At 38.6% G+C, this 26,115-nt stretch overlaps 3 protein-coding genes across 3 annotated transcripts; 2 read left to right on the forward strand and 1 right to left on the reverse strand.

The window, feature by feature from the left end:
• Positions 1-554: 554 nt before the first annotated feature.
• On the reverse strand, positions 555-8,672 carry LOC121527356 (Golgi reassembly-stacking protein 1-like). Its single transcript, XM_041814292.1, has 9 exons — positions 8,489-8,672; positions 7,623-7,703; positions 6,832-7,035; positions 6,429-6,515; positions 6,201-6,331; positions 5,974-6,112; positions 5,756-5,873; positions 5,527-5,649; positions 555-1,537 (listed from the first exon to the last, which is right to left on the reverse strand). Exons 1-9 carry the CDS (start codon positions 8,552-8,554, stop codon positions 1,272-1,274), a joined length of 1,215 nt encoding a protein of 404 aa, XP_041670226.1. The 5' UTR covers positions 8,555-8,672; the 3' UTR covers positions 555-1,271.
• A 3,537-nt stretch (positions 8,673-12,209) lies between these two features.
• Positions 12,210-15,620, forward strand: LOC121527331 (chymotrypsin-like elastase family member 2A). Its single transcript, XM_041814262.1, has 8 exons — positions 12,210-12,282; positions 12,399-12,493; positions 12,637-12,743; positions 12,839-12,967; positions 13,259-13,395; positions 14,641-14,786; positions 15,297-15,446; positions 15,536-15,620. Exons 1-8 carry the CDS (start codon positions 12,249-12,251, stop codon positions 15,545-15,547), a joined length of 810 nt encoding a protein of 269 aa, XP_041670196.1. The 5' UTR covers positions 12,210-12,248; the 3' UTR covers positions 15,548-15,620.
• A 2,702-nt stretch (positions 15,621-18,322) lies between these two features.
• Positions 18,323-25,830, forward strand: LOC121527664 (chymotrypsin-like elastase family member 2A). The gene is made up of 8 exons (XM_041814693.1): positions 18,323-18,356; positions 18,472-18,566; positions 18,697-18,803; positions 18,899-19,027; positions 20,216-20,352; positions 22,311-22,456; positions 25,323-25,472; positions 25,819-25,830. The coding sequence occupies exons 1-8, from the start codon at positions 18,323-18,325 to the stop codon at positions 25,828-25,830; spliced, it is 810 nt and encodes a 269-aa protein (XP_041670627.1).
• Positions 25,831-26,115: the final 285 nt, after the last annotated feature.

Raw genomic sequence — 26,115 nt, forward strand, 5'->3', positions numbered from 1 at the left:
ATTTTACTGAAAACAAGTTGAATCGTAGTTGAAGAATACACATTTTCAGGCTTTTCTAGCAAAACCCTGTGCTCCTGGCCTGTCCTTAATCCCACCAACAATCAGAAAAATCCCCCCATCAGTTTGAGATCACAGGTCAAAACAATTCTGCAAGTTTCACTTATATTTTCTCAAGAAAAAATATTTCTAAAAAATCTTAATGAGATATTTGTAATTTTTTTTGCTCCACTATTACTGCTGAGCTGCAAAGATTTTTCATACTAGTGTATTTATTAGACTTTGATGATTTTAAAACCAGAGTAAATTATCATTCAATCAGTTAATGAACATCTGTCACTGCTTAATTTGGCTAATTCATTAAGTAATGGTTTGTGTTTGTTATGGTCTTTTGTTGTGTTTTGTGAAACTTTAGTGCATCTGGCTAGTTCAGGACTCCTGTAAAGAGATTTTATGTCTTAGTTTTTTTGTCTTAGTACAATGAAGGCTATATTACATAAATAAATATGTTCATTTATAATAAAATATGAGACTGACAGCATCATGATTGTCTTGAACAAATTATTTTTTATAAATATTCAATACTCTTTCTCCCCCATAAAAATTTGAAACATGATCCATTTAAAACGTAGACAAACAGAAACAAACAGAACATAATCAGAGAGCTGTATCAAACACGCGTCCCTTATTAACACCAATAAAAGATGAACTTATGAAGGTATGTAAAATGAGACATAAGGCAAAAGGCTTACATGCCTGAGATTCAAAAACTTTCTAAAACATCTTAAACTAATCCCATTATCCCAAAACTAAAAACCTAAAACGCCATGATGGATCTACTTCTACTCTAGCCCAAATGTTCCTCTTCTAACAGTGTTTTCTATCATAAGCAGCCGATAATGGTATGAGAGCAAGGCAGAATAACATCGTTCTAACCTTTAGCTTTTTAGTGCAAACTAGGATGACTTTCAACAGCAGCTAACATTCAGCTAAGGCTTCATCCTGCTTCATGTTGGGAGCTTTAGTATACATTCAGATAAAATAACCATCTTGCCTTCTACAGTCAGCATACTATCTTCCTTAAATGTGCAATCAAGCATGCAGCAATGGCACCTGCATATAAATAAATCTTTTAGAAACTAAAAACCGCTCCAGTGATGAACTTACAGTCATAATGGAAGCTTTCAGTATCATAGTGCACTCTGCAACTATTCCAGTGCAATAAGCATCAGTTATAAGTGTGAAAGCTTGCTTTTCTCTGCTGCTGTGCTGTATTAGCTTTCTGGCACAGCGCTCTCTGGCGTGACTTCCTCCATGATATTGGCTGAGCTTGAGGGCTCAGAAATAGTACCCTGCACCTCTGGGATACTTGTGCCACTCGAGGTCTCCGTGGTGACTTCAAGGCCTACAAGGTTGACCGATGTTTCTGTGCTTGGAGAAGTGGTAGGGATCATGTCAGTAGCACCTCCCTGTTCAGCCTCCAGGGTCTCTGCTTTCTCTTCTGCCTCTGAAGACGGAGGCCTTTGGTCAAGTGAGGTATCTGTAACAGTAAAAAAGTGAAGTTAAAGGAAAGTGCTATTTCAGGATAGTTTATTTTCTGCTGTTAGGTCTGGGGGAAAAAACATATAAACAATATGTTGCTTTGGAAAGGAGTGCTTCAGACAGGCATCGGACACAGACCCCAGTGTGAGCTGTGGAAATCTAAAGACTGACTAGAAAAGGAGGAATTTGCTGCGGCACACAGGAGCATGAAGAGAACGCTGCACAGCTGGACCAAAGCTGGCATGATTTAAAGGCCCACTTTAGATCAGATTTGCAAACTCAGGAGGTCATGGGAGTGTGTCCTGGGTCTAGGTTCATCACAAATGTATGTTGTCCAAATAATACTGGAGTGCATGGTGCCCAATGTAATTATTTTATTGCTCTGCATTGCATCAGAGCCTCCCTGACCTCAATTTGTAATATCAAATACATTTGACATTTTTAACTCTTTAGCATGTGCTGGATCAAAAATCACTCCACATTTTGTACAATCTAGCTTATTCAAATTACTGTGCAGAAGTATGGGGGGACACTCAAAGCACCTCAATTCAACCACTATTTATGCTGCACAAAAGAGCAATGAGAACAGTTCATAATGTTGGTTTTCCGGCACACACTAATGATTCATTCTTAAAATCTAAAACTTTACATTTTTTGACTGGGTGGAATTCAAAACAGCTCAAGTATTTTACCAAGCAAGGAATAATCTGCTTTAAGGAAATACTGAGTTAATGTTCTGTGAAAGAGAGGGAGGTTATAATTTAAGAGGAAAGTCAAATCTAAAGGTTCTGCATCACTGCGGAGTTAAACTGTGGAACAGACTGAGTGCTGAGTGACACCACCGAATGTGGAGCAAAATTCTGTTTAAAAATGTATAAAAAATGATTCTCAAGAGGTAACATGATGAATAATTACAGTTAGCATGTATGTGTCAATGTAAAAACACTTGTATTTTTTTCTGTACTAGTAATATACTGTATATTCAGAGTACAAGTTTTAAAATTGATGTCAAATTGAGACAAACTTATATTTTCAGTAAGGAAGTATTGTAGAGCTTAGTAGAATTTAAAAGGGTAGGATTACATAAATTTATCCTCCTTGTCATGTAAACTGAGATGCTCAAGTATTTGCAGATGAAAAATACCATTTTTCTCTTGCTGTTCATTTGTTTTTTTTTCTCTTTTAAACTGTTTTAAGGTGTCATTTACAAAAATATCAAACTATCAGGTCAGACTGCATCAGGATACCTATAACATCCAGTGAGTATGTAATGGTACGTCTTCATCTATAAAGGCATTGTAGGCAAAATTCCAGAGCACCTTTCCTCTCTTTTGATCTTGAGGGAGGGATTGCACAACCTGCGTTTTTTTTTTTTTTATTTTGTGCAGTTTGTTGTTCCCAAAATCCGAACTGAGTTAGACAAGAAGGCTTTCTGCTCCTTTTGCTTGGAATAATGTGCAAACTGAATTTAAACTGCAGAACCTGGTGTCTCTGAATATTTTAAATCTTTAGTGAAAACTCTGTGAACTGTGTGAGATTGAGTGTGTTTGATATTTGAAACTGTATTGCTGCCATTCTTGGCCAAGTCTCCCTTGAAAAAGAGATCTTTGGTCTCAATGGGACTAACCTGGTTATATAAAGGTTAAATGAGAGTGAGTATCACCAACTGGATGCAGGGTTCCTATGTGCTTTTAATAATTAAATTTAAGACTTTTAAAGACCTTTTGAAGACCTGCAGTGAGAAAACTCAATACCACTTTTTGCACAGTAAATGATCAAATATGAAAGGCATCTGAGATTTCTCGGTACACAGGACCAGGGCTGAATTTTATGGTTTAATGAACTGTTTATGAAATTTTAAATGGTATAGGGCAGAATGATTTTTTTGGTCATAAACATCCAAATTTGATGATTTCTCGCTCACTTAATTCCTCTATCGATCTATATGCCATATACTGATACTGAGCATTTTAGCAGGTGCAGGTGATTCTAAAAAATTTAGTAACTAAAAAGCTAAATAATGTTTTTGTTTGGGAAAGCCTGTGAAATAAGAGTGGGCTACATGGATTTTTAAGTGTGCAACCTGGTAGCTGAGATGTTAGAGAACTGGATTCAAAATTTGTGTCTTAACACTCTAGATAGGCTGGAATATGGTTGCTGTAAAAATGTGAAAACAGTGAGATCTACATGTGACTGAGTTTTGGATTGAGACTGTTAGAAAGTTTTTCACCTCTTTCCTGGCTGGGTTTAACTTGGGCGAACCAAATATGTGGGCCGGAAATGTCACCAGCCCACGGTGGGAAATGACACTGCCCCTCTAACACTGCAATATAAAACCACACATCAGCTATTCTCAGTACAGTCTGTTGTTAGCTGATTCACTGCCTTTATTAAGTTAACAGTCAGTTAAATGCTGTTTTTCTGTTCAATAACAGAGATTTGAGCCTGAAAATGATTTTGCCTCTCCTCTGGCACAGAACCAGACATGCACTCCAATCATAAGGTCAATGTAAGGTCAAAGGGAGGGCTAATAGCGTGACTGCTTTTCTCCATTCAGATTTAAAATTCAGAGGATTGGTTTTCTCCTGAGTGGGCGTGGCTTCAGCTCATTCTACAGCCCCGCCCACACCATCCATCCAGATTTTGCTGCCTCATTTTACATGTTATGGAAGCTTAATTTTATAAACTTAGAAATGTTTTATTGACTGAAATTTGACATGGGGCTTCATAACACAGTGACCTGTCATACAACAAACCTAAATACAGATTTATTATCACTTTACAGGGTCTTTAAAACCTCTCATTGGTCAAAAAAATCCAACTTATGAGACTTTAAAGGTATTAACTTGTGGATGTTGTGTAGTTTTACACCACATAAACACAGCTATACCTTCATTTCAGCCAGGATTTTCCCCTATACTTTTCCTCATTTTTAAAATTCTTGCTGCAACCGTAGGACAGGACAGGACAGCCAGTTGAGAATTTCAATCATCCTCCATTTTTTTTTTTTTTTTCTGAAGTCATGTTTGATCACACACATTTTAAAGAGATCTTGCATATGGGCAATGAAAATCATTTGATACTGTCCTCATATCTGTGATCTCCCACATTTTTAAGATGTTTTACGACTGGAAAATTGTCAAATGTGTGGACGGCATAAAAGGATATTGGGGGTAATTCTGGAGAAGTTAGTGGTTAGCACTGAACAACTCCCATATAAGACTTCCTGGTCCATGTGGTGTTGAAATCTGCCATTTAAACATCAGCATTTCATGGTCCAGCACATCCAGGAGTAGAGCCAGTTCATATGTTCTGTCTCCCTTTACAGCCGGGTATACACAGCAGCCCTTTCTGGCTCACTTCAGTGGTATGCGCCAAAAAAGAAACAGATTTACTTGCAGTTCCCACAGATTATGCCAAAATAACAGCATCATGATGCAGATTTCTTAAAAAATAAACATGAAAGCTTTCCCAAGTCTCTTGATGAGGAGAAGAAAATAACTTTTCAAATGTGCGTTACTGAAGTGGAGGTCATTTTGATAACTTCGAGTTGAGGACTTTAAACAGTGATTGGCTTCAACAACAAAGCATTAAGCAGATTTGTTTGATCTGGCTTCACTTTAATCCAGATATCTCTTTATAGAGATTAATAAGTCATTGGGAGATTACCGCTGATGTATTATTAGTGCCCTTTTTTGCTGTCTAACAGATTGTTTTACCTATACCTGACAATGTGTAATTGGTCAATAAAACCTGGCTTACAAAAGCACTATAGCTGGATGCTAAAAATCCAAACCACCATGAACAGAATCTACATTTCTATGTAGAATCTGTAAATAGAGATGGATGAACCCAGACCGGTTAGTCAGACAAACAAAAGCTGGTTTCATCTGTTTGTCTTTTTTCCTTTTAAAGCAGGAGGGCATTCAAAACAACATAATTATAGGGCACAATGCAATCACTTGTAGAGCGTATCAAGGTACTTACTGGGGCTACTCTGATCACAAAAGTCATCTCCATAATTAGCAAGAACGGAGCTCTGGAGAGCATCATTGTTGGAGACCATGTCTGACAAATCTGGAGTCTTCGCTTCAGGTATATTTGAGACATCTGCAATTTACATAAGACAAACAAATTTGTTCTCTTGCATGTTTGCATGGCAACTGAATCAGGCACAGAGTACAAATTCTTCCTCCTTAAAATTAGATCTGGTTACCTAGGTCTACAGCTGGCTGTGTGGGTGGAGTTTCACACAAGTCTTCCAGGGCTTCTTTGATTTGATTTACATCTATTTCACCAACACTGGAGGGGTTATGCTCAGCAGCAGAAGGCACCTAAGATCAGAGAATTTATATGTCAAAGCAGAAAAAAATAAATTAACTAGATGTCTCTGGCAAAGAACATTTAGTGAAGCAGAGATGTAATGATATGCACCTCGGTCTGTTCACTTGGAAGCAGCTCTTCTTTGCTGTGAATCACAGCTGATTGCGGGACAGTTTTATTTTGGATGCTGGGCTGAGCCGGGCGAGTAGGGATTCTGTGTAAGTAGCCATAGCCAATGCCGCAGCCTAAGCTGATTTTAAAGACAAAGGGTCAAGAGTGTAACTATAAAATTTTCATAATGACTGTTTTTCCTGAGGCAACTTGAGCAAAATACCGACCTTCCCTCTCCTCCCCACGCTCCATTTGGAGTCACCACCACCTCCCTACACTGGTCAGTCAGTGTGTTGTACACCAGCAGCTTCAGAGGTTTCCCCTCATTGGCTTCAATCAAAGAAAAGAAATCTTCAGACTGCAAAGGGATACACAAAAATGGAAGAACTTGAATTCTTGCTCATATTATTTTTGTAGCTATTTTTTATTTTAATAAAACACAAAGGGTAGCTTACATCTTGCAACACTTGGTCTGCTCCAACAATGAAATCAATGTGAGCCTGAAGACCAGCCAAAGCTGCAGGGGAGCCAGATTCTACATCCTAAAAAAGATGGAAAATATTAAAATCACTGAATAAATTCGTTTTAATTTTATATAATATTTTATATATGAGGGGAACACCAACAATTGGAGTTTTCAACTCTACAAGAATGCAACTTTTATCATCAACTAAAAAAAAAAAAACTTTCTAAGAACCAGGCAGGACTGCTTTTGAAACCTCCCTCTCCTTTGTTATTTTCATTTAAACTGACAAATATATGACTCAAATGTAAATGCACTATCAGGTGAAATCTGCAATCTTTTTCAGTACACTGAAAGATGATAAACAGCCTGGATTCGGGCCAAACTTGACTTACCAAAATGTGCCAAACATTCTCGTTGGCTCCTTCGAAACTGCAGAAGCGGACACTAGCACCCAGCAAACCCTGACCACCCCACATGTTACTGGGTGTCACCTCCAGCTCCCTCACCCGCTGGGTTTTAGAGTTGTACACCTCCAGCTTGACCGCTTTCTCTACATTGGCTTTGAGAAGGTCTTTCAGCAAGTTGCTTTCTTTATTCTAGAGGAATAGACACATGAGAACTACTCCAGCTGTGACAAGAAGAAACAGAGAACCAGCTTTGTGTCTGGTTTGTGTCAGACCGGCTGTGGAGCAAATTTATCTCCTGAAGCTGTGACTCATGCCCAATGTTTCAATTTCATTGTGGGGGAGAGAAAAATCATTCTGTCAAACTTTGTTTGCTGGAAAAACAGCACAGAACCACAAATCAATATTAAACAATGTTCACATGAAATTTTAAAATCATGCCATAAACTAAAGCAAGTGGCAACTGATAGGTCAGAGGATTTCATAAAAACAGCCGAAAGGTTCTACAACTTTGGAATCATAGATAAAAGTAGGTAGAAAAGTTTCATAAAATGACAGGACAAGGATTTATCAACATTTATTGCTCATATTTCACTGGAAATATCAAAATACTTTCTACAAACTACATTATTTCACCCCCTTATTTCTCAGTCAAATAATTTCAGAATTTATTTGCAACCCATTCACTCAATCCGAGTAGTTTTTATGTACTGGGGTTTAAACAATCGGTCACTTGTATTAGATCTGCGTTAACTAAAGGATCATGGGAGTCTACTCACAAGGCGGGTATTTCCTATGGAGAGAATGAAGTCAAAGAATGGCTCCAGACCAGCTTTGAGGGCCGGGGAGTGCTCTTGAATCTGAAATAAGAGAGACATTTGTGATTTAGTTTGAGACGCACAGAAAACTGTGTTTTCTCGCCCCCATGTGTCATTTAGAGGTACTACGCTATCCAGGATAGGGGCTCTTAGCAGCGAGATTCCTGCACCACAGCATGGTGAATAGTTTGATATGCAAGTTTATAATTCATGCTTCCAACTTCCAGTTACAACATTGCACGGCGGTGCTAAATTTAGCAGCTACACCTTAATAAAATAGTTTGGGCGTGTGCCGAATGCCACCTCATCATGGGTGGTGTTACAGTTAAAAGGGTTACCGTGTTAACTGGCGACTTTCAGACGAATGCGTCAGCGGTTATCGTACGTGCAAAAGATTTCGAAAACGTCGGCGTCCTCCTAGCGAATAAGCCTTCGTTCATTTTTTCACTTAAGTCATATCTGATGTATTTTCATGAAATAACATTATAAAAAGAGCCAAAGAGTAATTCGTTTGAGCATCTTCCGTTTTCAGCATCTGACACGACAAACACGGAAGCATTCAGCTAGAAGCCGCCAGTTTACACGGAAACTCTTTACACCATAACACCACACTCCATTAAATCTTACCCCGGTTTATTAGTTACACTACACTTGATTAGTTACATGGCAATTACAGACAAACATCTAAATTTCCTTTCAGGTAAATGCAGAAACAATATCTGAGCCAGAGGACCATCGTTTGTGAGTAAATGTGCTAAAAACCTTCATTCAAAAAGTCAGCTGAACGTCAGGGACAGACCGAGGTTTGTAACCTTGCTCAAACGTACCCCGTGGACATGGTATCCACAATTATTCCCTCCGTCGGACAAAAAAGAGCTCTGTGGCAGCCCCATTGCCTTTGGCTCCGTATCACTCAATGTCACTGAGGTAGAGAAATGTAAAAAGTCATTACTGGAAGCTATTCGGCTGATTCAAGCTAGCTCCAACAGCGGAGGTAGAGTGGCAGCAGGCTTCAGGGCTAGGCAAAGATAATAAATAGAGATGCCAGAGCAGTAGAGCTGTGCAGTGTTCGATTAGCCGTCCTGGGCGAGGGTCAACACGGTCGCCTTAATACACAGTGTAAATGTAAAAGCTTTAATTTCATTCATAAAATTTTTCCTTGGAAGAATATTAACATTTAATTCATAAAAAGTAATACAAACTATGTGATTCTTTTGAACCAAACTTCAGGCATTACTGCTAAAAATCTGAGGATGTTTGCAGACAAACGGAAAAATCCCTTGCTCCGGATGGTAGGCTGAGCCTTGCCTCTAGCTCTTCTATTTTAAAACCATGAGGCAGAAACTAATTTGAAAAATGGTGTGATAACTGGCAGGCAGCCTAGGTCTATAGGTGATTTTACTGAGCTCTTTAAAGAGATCATGAAGGCCTTCACCATACCATTTGGGTTGCATTATGTTCCAAAGAAGATAATTAGACAGCAGGTAGGCAGTAATGTTTACAGTTTAAAACATTTTCAAGTCAAGCATTGTGACAATGATCACAGCAGTAGACAACAGGGACTGTACAATTGTTATTCTTTTAGCTCATAGTGCAACCTGCTAATTACCAGTTTGTCTTGCAAAGTGAGCTTGGAAAATATTTAGAGAAGGAAGCAGGGCACTGGTCAGTGAGGATAAAGGTCTGCTCGGTTCTAATAAAGTCGGTAGGAACAAATGAGAACAGGGACTCAAAATTCCATCACAAAATCATTCTGTTACTATCTGAATTTGGCTGGTGGTGGGTTCTAATTTCCCACCCTGGTACTCATAACCATGAGCACATCAACTTTGCCCTCCTCTTCCTCCACTGGCTCCATACTGATTCATTATTAAATTGCATTGCTTGTTTATAAGTCACCCTGTTGTTTACCCCCCCCCCTATTTATCAGGCCTTTTAATCCTATAACCTTCTTGCTGTGATCACTTGGGTCCTCTAAGCAGTCTCTCCTGTTCGACTTTGCCCAAACTTCATGATTTTCAGCTGCAGGCCCCAGTCTGTGGAAGCAACTGCTTCTCCCCATTCAGATGTGCAAACGTCGTACATTCATTCTAAGCACAGTCAAAACCCACCTTCTCCCTGGCCTTTGAAGTTAGTTCAACATCTTCAAAGAGTAACTAAACCCCAGAGTTTTGGATGAAGTGCATCTACCCTGGAACAGAAAAAAAAAAAGCCTTTTGAAGATGAACGGCGCTGAGAGGTGGGAGGGGTAAGACATTCCCACTCATTCCTTTGCACTGTCCCCATCAGCCACAACATCATACAGCCTATGCTCTTTGAATGAATTGGATTATTAGCCACATAGTCAAATCATCAACTTATCCTGAGTGTGAAATGATGGCATGTGCTCATGTTAAAGACATAAGTTCATGCTATCAACCTCGTTTTGAGTAAAACATGGTTTATTCATAATCTTGGGGGACAGAAATACACTACCCACAGTCCAATAGTGTCCCAGCAATGTCTCTGATTATTTGAGCTCACTGTTACCTATGGATTTAGGCTGTCTGCTGTTACTACTGAAGTAAGTCGTAGGGAACAAAATAAACAGTAACTATTAAGCTTTGTTGTGATGAAAACTGGTACAACAAACACACCTGACACCAGATCAGCCGTTAGAAAAATGTAGTTGCAGTAGCCAGGTTTCAACCCGTAGATGTCAGTTGGTCACATATTTCTGAAACAAAATGTAGAATTTATATACGTGGTACCTAAAAGTCAGAAACTCTGCATACAACAACTGTTGCCTAGCCAAAGCTTTATGGGAGAGTTGCAAAGAGAAAGCCACTGATGAAGAAAACTCAGATTAAATCTCAACAAGAGTTTGCCAAAATGCATACGGGAGACTCCATGGTCAAATGGAAGAAAGTTTATAGTCTGATGAGACTAAAATGGTGCTTTTGGTCATCGGAGAAGATGCTATGTTTAGCAAACACCAAACACATCATCCCCGTGCTGAAGAACGGCAGTGGCAGCATCATGCTGTTGGGATGCTTCTCAGCAGCTGGCCCTGGGAGGCCTGTGAAGGTAAAGGGTAAAATGAATGTGGCAAAATAGAGGAAAATCTTGGAGGACAATCTTATTCAGTCTGCGAGAAATACAGCTTGGGAGAACATTTATTTTTCAGCAAGGCAATGACCCAAAACATACAGCAAAAGCTACACAGAAATGGTTTAAAGACAAACAAGGTGAATGTTCTGGAGTAGTTAAGTCAAAGACCAGACCTCAGTCCAAAAGACAATTTGAGGCTGGATTTGAAAAGGGTAACCTGACAGAGCTCGAGCAGTTCTGCAAAGAAGAATGGAGTAAAATTGCAGTGCAGTGTATGATTTGAAATTCATTCAGTCTTTATTTACTTTGTTCAGTGTTATTATGTTTGTAAGTGATCACCATCATTTAAATTTCTTCATTTTTTTTATTATGCCTTGTCCGTCTGAAGTAAACGCAAGATACTTGTGCTCTACAAAGGGAAAGCAAAGATGTCTCGAAACCCTTGTTAACTGTGACCGATGGGCAGCAAGACGCCAACATTTCACTGGGAACCCCAGCGTCCCAGATCCAGTTCTGTCCAAGCCAGCTCCCACAACCCACCATGCCAACACTGAGACATTCTTTATCTTACTTATCCTATCACATGGCCATCACAGTCCAAACAGCAATGCCACGTTCAACAAACCCAGACTTGTTATATGCAAGCTCCAGTTAGTGACAATAGTAAAACTACATACCCTAAAAATTCATAATCACACCAACAAAAAGATAATTATTCTTGTACACATTACACATGAAACTGCAAAAAATGTGCAATGAGGCTTGATTTAAATGATCCTACATTAGCATGCAGTTTACACTGATGAACATGTGGACACCATGTGGACAAACTCTTGTTTGTTCAGTCAGCTGTTAAATCCTTTTCTAACTTAAAATAATCCACAATTTCTTAATTAATTTACCACAATACATCATCACTCTAAGAAATAGACATTTTAAGTAGATATGGCAAGGATACAGCAAAGTCTCATATAAAAAGACCTTCTATAATCATCTTTTACCACAGCTTCATATTTAGACACATCACAAAATAGAATAATTGGTGCCGGGTGTGGAACATTCTGTTATTTCCACGAGTTGTTGATCAGTTCAAACTCTTATCTGAAGGGAAAATTGTGTTTGAGTTCCTCTCTTTACAGATGCTAGAGTTGAAGTTGCCTGCGCATGGATGCACCTGCTCTTTCCCACCATGATAACAAACATGAGCTCCTGTTTCAAAATCTCTTTTTGGCAATTAAAAAATAAATTGCTAGCATTATTCATAAATGATATAAAACTACATATGACTTTAGAAAGGTTGTGGTTGCAGATTAATTATGAATAAAGACCTCCTCATACAACATGACGTGGTCTGGAATCCACTCAGGAGTTCTCTCCATCAGTTCCTGATGTTGGCAGGTACCACAATGGTTGCCCAACATTTTCTGAAAGTCTTCCAATTTCAAAGGTATATAAACAGTTAAAAGCAAACTGGAGACTGCGCCGAACTCCTCCAAGATGATTGGGCTTGTGGCTTTTCTGTCCTGCATTGGTAAGTTTTTAGGGAAATTTATTAATGCAATCTTTTAGAGCCTATTATGAGTGTTGAAAGTGGTTAATAAACAATGTCATCACTCTGCTTTTTGTTCATATTTTCATGAAATGAAGGGCTCATTTGGGCTGAAGTGCCCTTTAACCACAGAGTGACCAATGGGAGAGTCATTGGAGGCAGCAATGCCCCACGCAACAAGTGGAAATGGCAGGTAAAATGCTACGCACTACTTTTGCTCCATTGATGTTGGCTTCACATTAAATTACCTTTTTTATTTTAGACAGGATTTTGAACATTTAGTGCGTAAAATCTGTGTGTATTATCAGTGTGTGTTTGGTGTCTGTTTTCTTTCAGATTTCCCTCCAGTATGACTCATACAATGAGGGCTATTACGGCCACATCTGTGGAGGCACCATCATCGATGGTCTCCATGTCATGACAGCAGCTCACTGCATCCTCGGGTTTGCTCACTTTCAACACCTTTGGTTTGGTCTTGTGAAACCAGTTTGTGAACAAACTAACGTCTCTATTTTTTCTCTACTTTCCTCTCACTCAGCACCAATCCCAAATCATACCGTGTGGCCGTTGGTGAGTACAACCTGTTCGAGTATGATGGCAGTGAGCAGTTCATTGGCGTGGAGAGGATCGACGTGCATCCTGGATGGACTGGAGACCTGGGCAATGGGTAATATGACAGAAGGCAGACCACTTTTAACAATCAATAGTACAAAAATGTAGAAATAATACAATAGCACAACATTATTAGCAGATGCAGATAAAGGGCTGCTTGTGTTTATATTTACCAGGTTTGTTGTACAAGCTGAAAGTGAAAGGACTTGCAGAAAAATAAGAGAACAGAGTTTTTTGTGTGTTTTTCTCCCCCTTTTAGTCTATGTGTTGTCCTTTAAGTGACAAGAGAATCCTCCTATTTTTTGAGATGATCTGACTCTTTTAATTGTCTTGTGTTATCTTCTAGAAATGACATTGCTATCCTAAAACTTTCTGAGCCCGTGTATGACAACGGATACGTGGCTATCGCCGAACTGCCCTACCCTGAAGAGACGCTGCCTCATGACTTCACCTGTTACATCACCGGCTGGGGTCTTATGGACCGTGAGAAAGCTCACTCTTACAAACACTGTATTTATAAATACACACTATTGATGCACATTTAATAGTGCTCTTCCTGTGACACTCTCTGCAGCTGAGATGCACATGAGTGCTTCTAAAGAGACAATTATTATAGGTACACATCAAACAATGAAGTATGCATCTACAATTACTTTCATTGATTAAGGCATATATTTTTGTTGTTAATAATCCACCAAGAGGAAAAAAGTAGCATCACAATAGATTCTGATGATCCCAAAAAGTCCCTGAAGAGGATCCTGACCCCAACAGCAAGGCCCAGACCACTATGTGGCTATACACTGGTGGTGGTGTTCATGAGGGATGCAGGATCAGTTGAGGAGTACACTTCTGAGAAGCTAAGCCAGGAACCAATCAGGTGGCTTTAAAGAAGAGACTGAGTTATGCAGAATTAGTTGAGCAGAATAGCTGTGAGGATCTGGAATTGATGCCGATGAACTGAATGGAGGTAGCTGGGGTGGAGAAGGATTGCAGCATCCACACTGAAATGACAGGCTGAGATTTAAAATATGACACGCATGATGATGAGTCAAATGAGGTAGAATCTGACAAGCTGAGTACTTAACAGAGTGAGCGCCACTTGTAGGCTGATCATCAGAGCAGGAAGAGAGAAAGAATGGATATGGATGACTGGATGAGTAGAAACAGTCTTCCTGTTTGAACTTCCACTCAGCTCACTTTCACATTTGAGTTTGCCCTGCAGCTCTCTGACTTTGTTACCTGAAAAAAAATGCTTCAGAATACTTTGTTCCTGTTATGATCGCTTTTGGCTAAATTGGGAAGGGCCTCATAAGGTCTCTGCCTCACCACACGAATGACACAATCATAGAAATTGCACAGTAGTAGAAGTAGTAGTAGATGTTTTTGCAGAGGACCTTCAGGGCCACCATAGAAATGATCCAAAAATACAAATTTAGAACAAATAGAGCAACACTGATTAGGTAGCAAGATCATGTGAAAACAGATTTGCATTAATTCTTACTTGACGGACAGGTACACATATAAAGTCTAGCTCACAGCGCTCCCTGTAGTCTGAGTATGTGGTCTTGATTGGGGCTCAGGTACAGACTGCCAGGATGAGGACAAAAAAAGAAACCCCATCCTTTTGTAGCCTGGAACTTTCAGATGCTTAATAAGATTTCAGTTTCATTGTTTATCCCGTGTAGTTTTTTGCTGATTTTGGTATCTGTTTATTCATGAACTTCACAGATTATGGAAGCGCTCCCGACATCCTCCAGGAGGCTCCCATCAACGTGGTTGAGCATTCAGTCTGCTCTAAGCCTGAGTGGTGGGGCATCCTCGCTCGTGAATCCATGGTGTGTGCCGGAGGTGATGGAGTCATTTCAGGTTGCCAGGTACAGCAAACAAATGTTTATCTGCTTCATGCTGGAAGCTTTGTCCTGAAACCAGTTTGCCTAGAATCCTGCATAATCACACATGCATATTTATGCATTCAACGGTTTGACACCCTCAGAGGTGCATCTCTTGTTTAGGTTTTATGTCCCTCAAAACTATTCAGAGCTGTGTAGACAATGATCTCAAGAACAGTCTTACAAAGTATGACAATGTAGTTACTTCCGACAAAGTGATTTGATAATTACAATGGGAATAACACATGTGCTATTGCAGAGTAGAACAAGTTGGACAAAATATAACACTACTGTGGGTGTGCAAGGTTTCCCTTCATGTCACTTGTGTTGACTAAAGTCAGTTGCATTATGCATGATGTCAGCCGTGAAAAAAAAAAGTCTGTAAAAGATGTCAGAACGGCTGGAGAAAAAAGAGGCTGAGTAGAGGTAATGTCTTCTTTGTTATATTAGTCTGGACTCTTGTAACTCCTCCTGTGTCTCCTCTTCCTTTAACAGGGCGACTCTGGAGGACCCCTCAACTGCTTCACTGGCGGAGCCTGGAGGGTCCACGGCGTTGTCAGCTATGGTCCAGCTGGAGGATGCAACCAATACATGAAACCCACCGTCTTCACCAGAGTTTCCTTCTTCATGGACTGGATCTTCTCTGTGAGTCTTTGACTAGATTTTGAAAATGTTGTATTTTATCTACCTGCTTCATTTTAACTGACTTTGACTTCTCTGATTGTTTTTTAAAGATTTCCAGATAAAATCATCAGATGGAAACATGTTTCCCCCTCACTGTCCAATGGAAGCAGTGAAATAAAATCAAAATGCATCTCATTCTCTGCTGTAGTACTTTCATTTAAGTCTGCATGTAACCCCTAAGTCAACCAGAAGGTGGTGATAGTGGCTCATGTGTAGCTTAAACACCAGCCTGTTGGACTCTGATATCCTTCCTACCACCCTTTTACTTTCTCAGAAATGTGTTGCTCACTGGGTGGCTTTTGTCCTCATGCTTCTTTGTAAACAGGGTCACAGCTAAAGAATGGGTCATATAGCAGAAAAAGTAGAAAAGGATTTCAAGAAATCATGTTTTACTCTTGCAAGCTGCAAAAGCAGTGAATGGAAATACTATGGATGCTTTCAACCCAAAGGCCAAACAGATTAAAAGGTGAAAAGCTTTCACCGGTAATGAGGCATTGATGTGAACTCAGTAGCTAGAATGAGAGAAAATTAAAAACAACAAAAAAACATATCTACCTGCTGACTAGATTTGTCATTTGTGGCAAAATGTGAGCTATAGTCACAGGCCCATCTGGAATTTCTGTTTTAACACTTGGTTGGTTACATTAGATCAGCCTTGACTAAAGGATCATGGGAGTCTACTCACAAGGCGGGTATTTCCTATGGAGAGAATGAAGTCAAAGAATGACTCCAGACCAGCTTTTAGAGCCGGGGAGTGCTCTTGAATCTGAAATGAGTGAGACATTTGTGATTTAGATTGATTTGACATGCAAAAAAAATGTTAAATACTTTATCGCCCCCTGTGTCAGATAAAGGTATTACACTATCCAAAATTTGGGGGTCCTCAAAGCGAGAGTCCTGCACCACTGCACTGCAAACTTCTAGTCACAGCATTAAACAACAGTGCCAAATTTTGTGACAACAGTTTATATAAATAGCTTTGGCATGCAACCTCATCGTGGATGGTGTTATGGTTTAAAAAGTTACCTTGTTAGCTGGTGACTTTCAGCTGAATGCGTCAGTGGCTGTCGTGTAAGAAATAAGATGTAGAGATTCTCCTTGCGAATAGCACTTTGTTCACTCTTTTATTAAAGTCCTATCTGATGCATTTTCATGGAGACAAACGGTGTAGAAATAACAGTTATTCATTTGTGCGCTTTGCTTGTTCAGCATCTGACACCACAATTACGGAAGCATTCAACTACAATTTACACGGTAGCCCTTTCAACCACAACACCACACCCATTAAAATTTACCAAGGTTTATCAGTTTCATTGCACTTGAATAATTACACGACAATAACAAACAAACATCCACATTTCCTTTTGGATAAAAGCAGAAACGATTTCTGAGCCAGAGGACCACTGTTAAATATGCTAAACCTTTATTCAAAAAGTTAGCTGAACATTAAGGACAGGCCGAGGTTTGTAACCTTGCTCAAATGCACCCCGTGGACATGGTATCCACAATTACTTCCCTGTTTGACAAAAACACAAACAAAAAAACAAACAAACAAACAAACAAACAGCTCTGTGGCAGCCCCATTGCCTTTTGCTCCGTAGCACTCAATGTCAGGGGGGTAGAGAGATGAAAGAAGTTATTACTGGAAGCAGATACAAGTAGCAGAGGGAGAGTGGCAGCAGGCTTCAGGGATAAGCAAAGATCTATGTAGTTTACGTAGCTGCTCTATGAGCTACATTATCTATAGCTGAGTTAGCTTTGGCAAGATTTTTGAGTTGTGAGTTTTAGAAAACATTGCTAAAGCTAACTTAGATATTTAGGGAATGTAGATTCTTTGTGAGCTTAGCTTTAGCTACATATTTCACGCAGCTAACAGAGCTACGCTTTCAAGGTTTGTTGCATTAGAATGTGCTCATGGAAGACAAGCTTTTTACCTGTAAGCAGACTGTTTCCTCGCCTTTATTAAATGGTTAGAAATTAGGTTTTGCATGTCAGGTTTTTAACTTTTAACCATTTGGTATCCTAATCAAAGGTTAAAACCGTCCCTAACCCTAAAATGTTATTCGATTTTATTAAGTCAATTTTACTTATTAAGTCAAATTGCTCCGGCTAAATCTGACTATATCTGGTTGTTTTAAAATGTGCCATACAAATAATAATAATAAATCATGCTAAATTAACATGCAACACTGAAATACATTGACAGAACAAGTATCTCAAGTATGTTTTAAGTCACCCACAACTTCATAATTCATTCACAATTACACCAAAATACATCATCACAGCAAAACAAATTTCTGCATACTTTTAGACGCATATTATAATCTTTTAAGGAGGTAACAGATTTACACATTACAAAATAAGATACTGGGAGCTGGCTGTGGAACATTCTGTTCCAGTTGTTGATCAGGTTCAACTCTTATCTGAAGGCAGAATTGTGTTTGAGTTCCCCTCTTTACAGATGTTCTCTTTGAATTTGCCTGCATGTGAATACACCTGCTCTTTCCCACCATGATAACAAATATGAACTGCAGTTTCAAAGTCCCTTTATGCATATTAAAACTGAATTACAAACACAATGACTCAAGGACTACGTAAATGGATTTTGAAAGACTGTGATTGCAGACTACCTAGGAAGAAAGACTTCCTCAAGGTATTGCCTGTTCATCATGACAACATGGTCTGGAATGGTCTGCAATCCATTCAGGAGTTATCCACCTGAGTTGCTGATGTTAGCAGTAACATAATGGTTGCCTAACATTTTCCTGAAGGTCTTCCAGTCTCAGAGGTATATAAACAGTTAAAAGCAAGCTGCCAATGCTCCTTACTGCTTCAGGATGATTGGGCTTGTGGCATTTTTGTCCTGCATTGGTAAGTTCTTAGAGAAATATACCAAAGCAATCTATTATAGAATCTTTCAAAGCTGAAAGTGGATATAACTCTATGTTATCACTATGCTCTTTGTTCATGTTTGCATAAAATGAAGGGCTCATTTGGGCTGAAACACCCTTCAACCACAGAGTGAACAATGAGAGGATCATTGGAGGCAGCAATGCTATTCCCTACACCTGGAAATGGCAGGTAAAATACTAAGCTCTACTTCATAGTTGTGTCACACTGGTTTCATTGACAATTTAGAACTGGTTTTTAACGTTCCCCATTGTGCAAAACTTTCATTATCAGTGTGTGTTTGGTGTCTGTTTCCTTTCAGGTCTCTCTCCAATATGATGCACCCAATGACGGCTCTTACTACCACATCTGTGGAGGCACCATCATCGACGCTCTCTATGTCATGACAGCAGCTCACTGTATCCTCAGGTTTGCTCACTTATCACAGTCTATTGACATGTATATACACCCTTTGATTTGGTCTTGTGAACAAATTGTCTCTTTTTTCTCTAATTCTCACTCAGTCTGACTCCAAGTGCGTACCGTGTGGTTGCTGGTGAATATAACCTGTACGAATATGATGGAAGTGAGCAGTTCATCATTGTTGACAGGATAAACATCCACCCTGGATGGACTGGAGACCTAGCTGATGGGTAACATGACAGCAAGTCAGACCACTTCTATTAATAAAAGCCCATTTTATAAGAGAAACAGATAAAAAAAAAAAAATACACAGTACTAGCAGAAGCATATGAAGGGTTATCTGCACTTATGTTAAGCAATCCTGTTGTACAAGTTGAGAGTGAAGGAACAAGTACAAAAATAGGGAATTTGTACTACATTCCTCTCTTATCTTTAAGTCAGAACAGTTCATCTTTCATAAAAATGTTACAGTCTGGCTGAAGAACGTTAATCTCTGACAGTCACTCTCACAAGCCATTCATCTGAGAATGGAAATACCAGCTAAAGCTTTCTAAAAAAAAAAAATCGTTATTAAACTTCCATTTAGCGATAAGGTGGCTTACCAAAAGTTCAAAACCTGACCAACAAAACCTGATAACTGTTAACACTGCTGTTTAAAACCAAGCATACAGTCTGTTAACAGGAAAAAAGCTTGTCTTCCATGAAAACATTCTAACACAGAAATGTAGCTTAATTAGCCCCATTAGCTGCATAAGCTATGTAGCTATTGTAGCTTCATAGCTACAATAGCTACAGCTTAGCTGACAGTTATGTATCTACATTTTCCACATAGCAAAGTTAGCTTTAGCTACATTTGCTAAAGCTCACGTAAGCTTAGCTATCTGGATAACGGAACTACATAGCTAACACAGCTCACAAAGACGCTATATAATCTACATATCTAGTTTTCTATGTAGCTAAAATCTATAGCCAAAGCTTCACTTGCTAAAGCTTTGCTTACTAAAGCTCATTTAGCTACAGGTAAAGGTGCTACATAGCTCTCGTAGCTAAAGCTAAGTTCGCAAGCAGCTATGTAAGCTATATATCTACATTATCAACACACTATGTGAGCTTTAATTAAGTTTGCAAAAGCTTATGTTGCTAATGTTTACTTTGCTACATTTGTAGTCACGTTAATTACGTAGCTAGTGGTGCAGACAGTTACACTGTTGGTAACTGCTATCCTTTCGTGTAACTACTTCAAACATGGGTCTAAATCAAGGATTAGACCTTTCACTTTTTCTCTGTTTCATCTATGAAATGTTGCTTTGTCTGTAATGTTTGAAAAGTGGTAATATCATGTAAATGTTTATGAGTTTGTTGTTTGTTTTGTTTTTGAGATGATCAGATTATTTTGACTGACTTGTGCTATCTTCTAGAAATGACATTGCTATCCTGAGACTTTCTGAGCCTGTGTATGACAACGGCTACGTGGCTATCGCTGACATGCCCGCCCCTGGACAGATTCTACCTCATGACTTCACCTGTTACATCACCGGCTGGGGTCTTTTGGACTGTGAGAAAGCTCACACACATACAGATACTCACACTGTTATTCCAATGCAATCTCTGCAGCTGAGCTGCACATGAGCACTTCTAAAGAAATAATTAGTGGTCATAGAGGAAGTTCCTCTCTGTAGTTATGAACACAGGTAATTTTGCCATTAGACAGAGGTAGGCGATTGCCTGGGCTCTGATGCTTCAAGGAACCCCAAGATACAGTTGTACAGGCGTGCATCAAATAATGAAATATACATCTAAAATTACTTTCATTAATTATGGCATTATTTTTGTTGTAAATAACCTACCAAGAGGGAAAGATAGCATCAGGATAGATTTTGATTATCCCAAAAAGTCCCTTAAGAGCATCCCTGACCCCAACAGCAAGGTCAAATCCCTCAAAAAGCCCCAAATGTCTTCTTATAATGCAAATTATAATTCAGTAGATTCCTATGGACTTACTGAAACAACAAATTGCTGGATCGTTGTGTAGCTAAATGTAAAGCAATAACAAATATGTATAATTGTGTCAGAAGAGCAGATATCACATCAACAGGCACATCGTTTATGTTTATAAGCTATACCTGACCTACAGACATGTTATAATTTTCAGACGAGGGGAGTTTAAATAATAATAGCAAGCACTGTTGGGTATTTATATTTTAGATGAGGGTATGTCCTGCAGTTCTCTGGCTTAATTGACAAAAAAAGATGCCTTAAAATATTTAGTTTATGCAGTGATTACTTGTAGCTAAATAGTAAAGGGCCTCATATGGTCTCTGCGTCAGGCCCAGCCCCCTTGGTAATGAACAGCACAGGTACTGAAATTTCAAGGATGTCTATCTGGGCGCAGGTATTGAGAATAACTTGGAATGCTAACACCACCTGCAAAGGCTTAGCAGCATCTCTATTTTCAAGGCAAAGAAGCTTAAATTTGGGCATTTTAACGCTGCAATTATTAAACAAAAGTTAAATTAAAAGTGAACTGACTTTTGCATTCAGTATCAGTGTAGCATTCTGTCACGTCTCTTAGAGTCAGCTGCATAAACACTGCACTAAATTAAAGAAAGAAATTAAAAAAAAATGTGTTTAAAAAAATATTTCATGAAACAAAACATCTAACTAAGCACAAAAAATTTAATAATATACAAACATTTTTCTCAAAACAGAAATATTTGAAGCGCAAAAAGTAATGAATTGCAGAAATATTTCATGAAAGATAAAGGAAACATTTGATGAAATGCAAATATATTTATAAAAGGCAGATTGAGGTTTCTTGCAAAACATTTCAAGAAATGAAAAAAAAAACAATCCACTGAATGTTGAAAATATTGCATGACAGAAAAAAATACTTTACAAAACGTTTTCTAAAAAGTCACTACATTTCAAATACGTGGATTTTGTAGCATTAAAGTGCAAACATATTTAATGACTGCAAAATTCAACAAATTGCAAAAATGTTTAAACAAATGCAGAAACATTTTTAAAGTGTAGAAATATTTTCATAAATGCAAAAACAGATATTTTGTTCTTTCTTCTCACACCAATTGTTTTTGTGTTTCATAAAATAGTTTTCCTTTCCATCCATCCATCCATATATTTTCTATACCGCTTATCCCGTTGGGGGTCATGGAGGGCTGGGGTCAGGCGGGGTACACCCTGGACTGGTCTTAGCTCCATTACTTATTTCGTCTAGTGAAATGTTGCTGCAGTTGACCTTCAGGAACTGCAGGATCATCCAGAATACTAACTAGAAACAAATAGAACAAGATAGTTTGACTAGGTAGCAAGATCATGTGAAAACAGATTGTGCATGATTTGTATCCTGACATAAAGGTAACTAGATCAAAGCAGTATGCTTGCTACTTGACATCTCAATGCTTCCCGATACTGGTGTATCTTTATGTTTTTGTTTAATATCCATGTTCATGCTCTTGATACAAGACAAAGTTTCAGTCATCATTTTTTTCACAGTTCATGGAAGCACTCCTGACATCCTCCAGGTGGCTCCCATCAATGTGGTGGAGCATTCAGTCTGCTCTCAGCCTGAGTGGTGGGGAAGCCACGTTCTTGAATCCATGGTGTGTGCTGGAGGGGATGGAGTCATTGCAGGTTGCCAGGTACAGCAAACAAATGTTTATATCTGCTTCATGCTGGAAGCTTTGTCCTGAAACCAGTTTGCCTAGAATCCTGCATAATCACATATGCATAAAATATTAGATGCACAACTCTTGTTTAGGTGTTGTATCATTTAAAGTGATTCAGAGTTGTGTAGACAGTGATCTCAAGAACAGTCTTACAAAGATGTTTTTCTTTTTTTTTTTTTTTATAATTTTATTTTCTTTTCCAAGCAACAAAAATTACACAGACGACAACAGAAATATATAATTATCATAAAAACAACCCAAACAAGAAAGGAAACAAACAAACAAAAACAAAACAAAACAACACACACACAAAAAAAAGAACCAACAAAACCATTACACAAAAATAAGTAAATATGCAACACAGAAATACAACAGACCCACATGAAAAACAAAAAAGCTCAACTTCCTCCTTTCATGTCCTTTATCATAACTTTAATCACTATAATCCCTATAATCCAACAAATTAATATACTAATCTCTCTGAACAACTCATATAAATTTCCATATATCAGGCATTGCTATTGATTCAACCTACTAAAAATAAATAAATAAACTAAAAATAAATAAATAAATACTCCATCATCAGCACAGACAATTCATTCACCCACAGGGAGTACCGAAATGCTATACTAGTAAGACACAGACTACTTATTTGTTAAATGTATAACTTTATGAGTTCAGCACTTGTATTATTTTTCCCCATATGTTCTCAAATTGAGTCACTTTGTTTTTTCAATGGCAATAAGCTTTTCCATATTCAAATAATAAGACAATTCATTTTTCCAGTGATTAAGGGATGGAGGATATGTAGATTTCCATTGTTTTAAAATAATTCTCTTTAATATCAACGAGGAAAGGAGAATGATCCATTTTTGTGGAAATTGCACACTATTGTTTGAAACGTCTTGTAAGATACAAAGTGATGGGTGGAAATTAAGCTTCGTACCGAGGACCTCTGATAGCCAATTCTCTATTTCCGACCATATTGTCTGAATTTTACCACATTGCCAGAATGCATGGAACAAAGAACCTGCAGTTCCACACTTTAAGCAGTTCTTTGAAACCTTCCCATCATACTTATGCATTTTATCTCTGGTACAAAAAAATTCTATACATTATTTTATATTGAATCAAACGTAGATTTTCATTGACTGTAATATCATTTATGTTCCAACATTGTTCCCACTTGGAATTTATATCCTCCCTTCCTAAATCCTGGTTCCATAAACACATTCTGGATTTCAACAAAGCGTCAACCAAATAAGATTTCTGCAAGATTTTATAGACTTTACTTGTCAGTTTGTTACATGTTTCAGACTTGAATATAACTTCCTCTAACTCACTGTGTTGTCCCAAAGATTCAAGGTCAAAACTTTGAAATAAACTCCTCAGCTGCATGTACCTGAAAAAATCCCCATTGGACAGACCATTTTTGCTTTTAAAGTCAGTCCAGGAAATAAATTTATTACCATTCATTAAATCCTCCACCGTTTCTATACCTCTCTCCCTCCATGTAGACCAGTTTAACACTTTATTCTGAAGAGTTATCCAAGGATTATTCCACAATGAAGTATGCTTTGGCAGTGTTATAGATTCCCTTAAAAGACTCTTCATTTTTTTCCATGTTGCTGATACATTTCTAGCCATACAATTAACAGAAGTATTTTTTTCAGTTTTAGAAAACACATAAGAAAACAAATTTTGAGGATAGACCTGGACAAAGATGTTTTTCTAAAATATACCATTTAATTTTGACAACAAGATTAACATCCAATAATCAATAACAGAATTTACTGATTATTTGCAACTGAAGTTAACATCTTTGTTGCTGGTAAGCCCAGCTGACCTGACACACCAGAGAGATGTGTTTCATGCATCATCATGTCAGTAAACCACTCATGGACAGCGATTGGGATAGGGCAGAGCCTTAAAAAAAAAAAAAAACTCAAGAGTGTGATTGCATGAACGTTCTGTCACATCTTTACGGACTAATCAGAGCAACAAAATGTGATGTAGCCGCTACTGAGGAGTAAACTCCATAGAGAACTGCATACGCAAACCATGGCGACTGTAGATATGTCAGTACACGACTTTTGGCGTTTTTGAAAAGAAAACAAACTCACTGCTGTTCTGTGTTCTTCTTTTAACAAAGAAATGTCGTCAAGTTCTGATAAAACTGGCACTTTAGCAGCATCCACGCTAATGTCTTCCGCCATAACCAGCCTCTTGTTGCTGCTTGTTTAAGTCACAACTCCGCCGCGCCCAAAAGTACTGCCCCTCGTCGCTGATTGGACCTGTCACTTTCTAACCGGGCCCAAACGGTTCAAGACAGGAGCTTTGCTAGATGGATTAGCCAGTGAGAAACACAGTAACAGGCCTGGCAAGGTTAAAGCCCAGCTGCATGCTTCATTATGTATACCCATCTCTGTAATTAAGAATAAAAGATCATTTGAGTACACAAAAAGTAGAAAACAAGCAGAAAAATGTTGATGTGTTACATTGCAGTGGTCCAATTCTGATTAAAAAAACTAGTTGTGTTGGCAGGAAAAAAGAATAGCTTGCTTACCATTACTGTTTTTATGCAATGCCACTTTAGTAATATCACATTCAAGCAGGGCTGTTGTGGAGAAAACTGGCAGTGATCTTTTCTTCAGGTAAATCATATATGTACTGATGTTCAGTATTACAGGTTTTCTTTTGCAGCAGTTTATTAAATCCTTATTGGCACCCAGCAGATCTCTGGAAAAGAGAGAAAAGAGGCTGAGCAGAGGTTATGTCTTCTTTGTTATATTAGTCTGGACTCTTGTAACTCCTCCCGTGTCTCCTCTTCCTTTAACAGGGCGACTCTGGAGGACCCCTCAACTGCTACACTGGCGGAGCCTGGAGGGTCCACGGCGTTGTCAGCTACGGTCCAGCTGGAATGTGCAACCAATACAAGAAACCCACCGTCTTCACCAGTGTCTCCTTCTTCATGGACTGGATCTACTCTGTGAGTCTAGACCAGATTTTGAAAATGTCTTATTTTATCTGCCTGCTTCATTTTGCCTGACTTTGATTTCTCTGTTTTTAAGGTTTCCTGATCAAATCTTTAAATGTTTTCCCCACTGTCTGATGGAAGCCGTGAAATTAAATTAAAATCATCTCATTCTCTGCTGTAATTCTTTCATTGAAGTCTTCATGTAACTCCTAAGTCAACCGAAAGGTGGTGATAGTGCCTCATGTGTAGCTTAAACACCAGCATGCTGGACTCTGATGTCCTTCCAACCACCCTTTTAGTTTCTCAGAAATGTGTTGCTCAGTGGGTGGCTTTTGTCCTCATGCTTCTTTGTAAACAGGGTCACAGCTAAAGAATAGGTCATATAGCAGAAAAAGTAGAAAAGGATTTCAAGAAATCATGTTTTGATCTTGCAAACTGCAAAAGCAGTGAATGGAAATACTATGGATGCTTTCAACCCAAAGGCCAAACAGATTTAAGGGTGAAAAGCTTTCACTGGTAATGAGGCATTGATGTGAACTCAGTAGCTAGAATAAGAGAAAATCAAAAACAACAAAAAACATATCTACCTGCTGACTAGATTAGTCATTTGTGGCAAAACATGAGCCATAGTCACAGGCCCATCTGGAATTTCTGT

Source organism: Cheilinus undulatus, linkage group 19, assembly GCF_018320785.1.
Source record: "Cheilinus undulatus linkage group 19, ASM1832078v1, whole genome shotgun sequence".
NCBI classification, from domain to species: domain Eukaryota; kingdom Metazoa; phylum Chordata; class Actinopteri; order Labriformes; family Labridae; genus Cheilinus; species Cheilinus undulatus.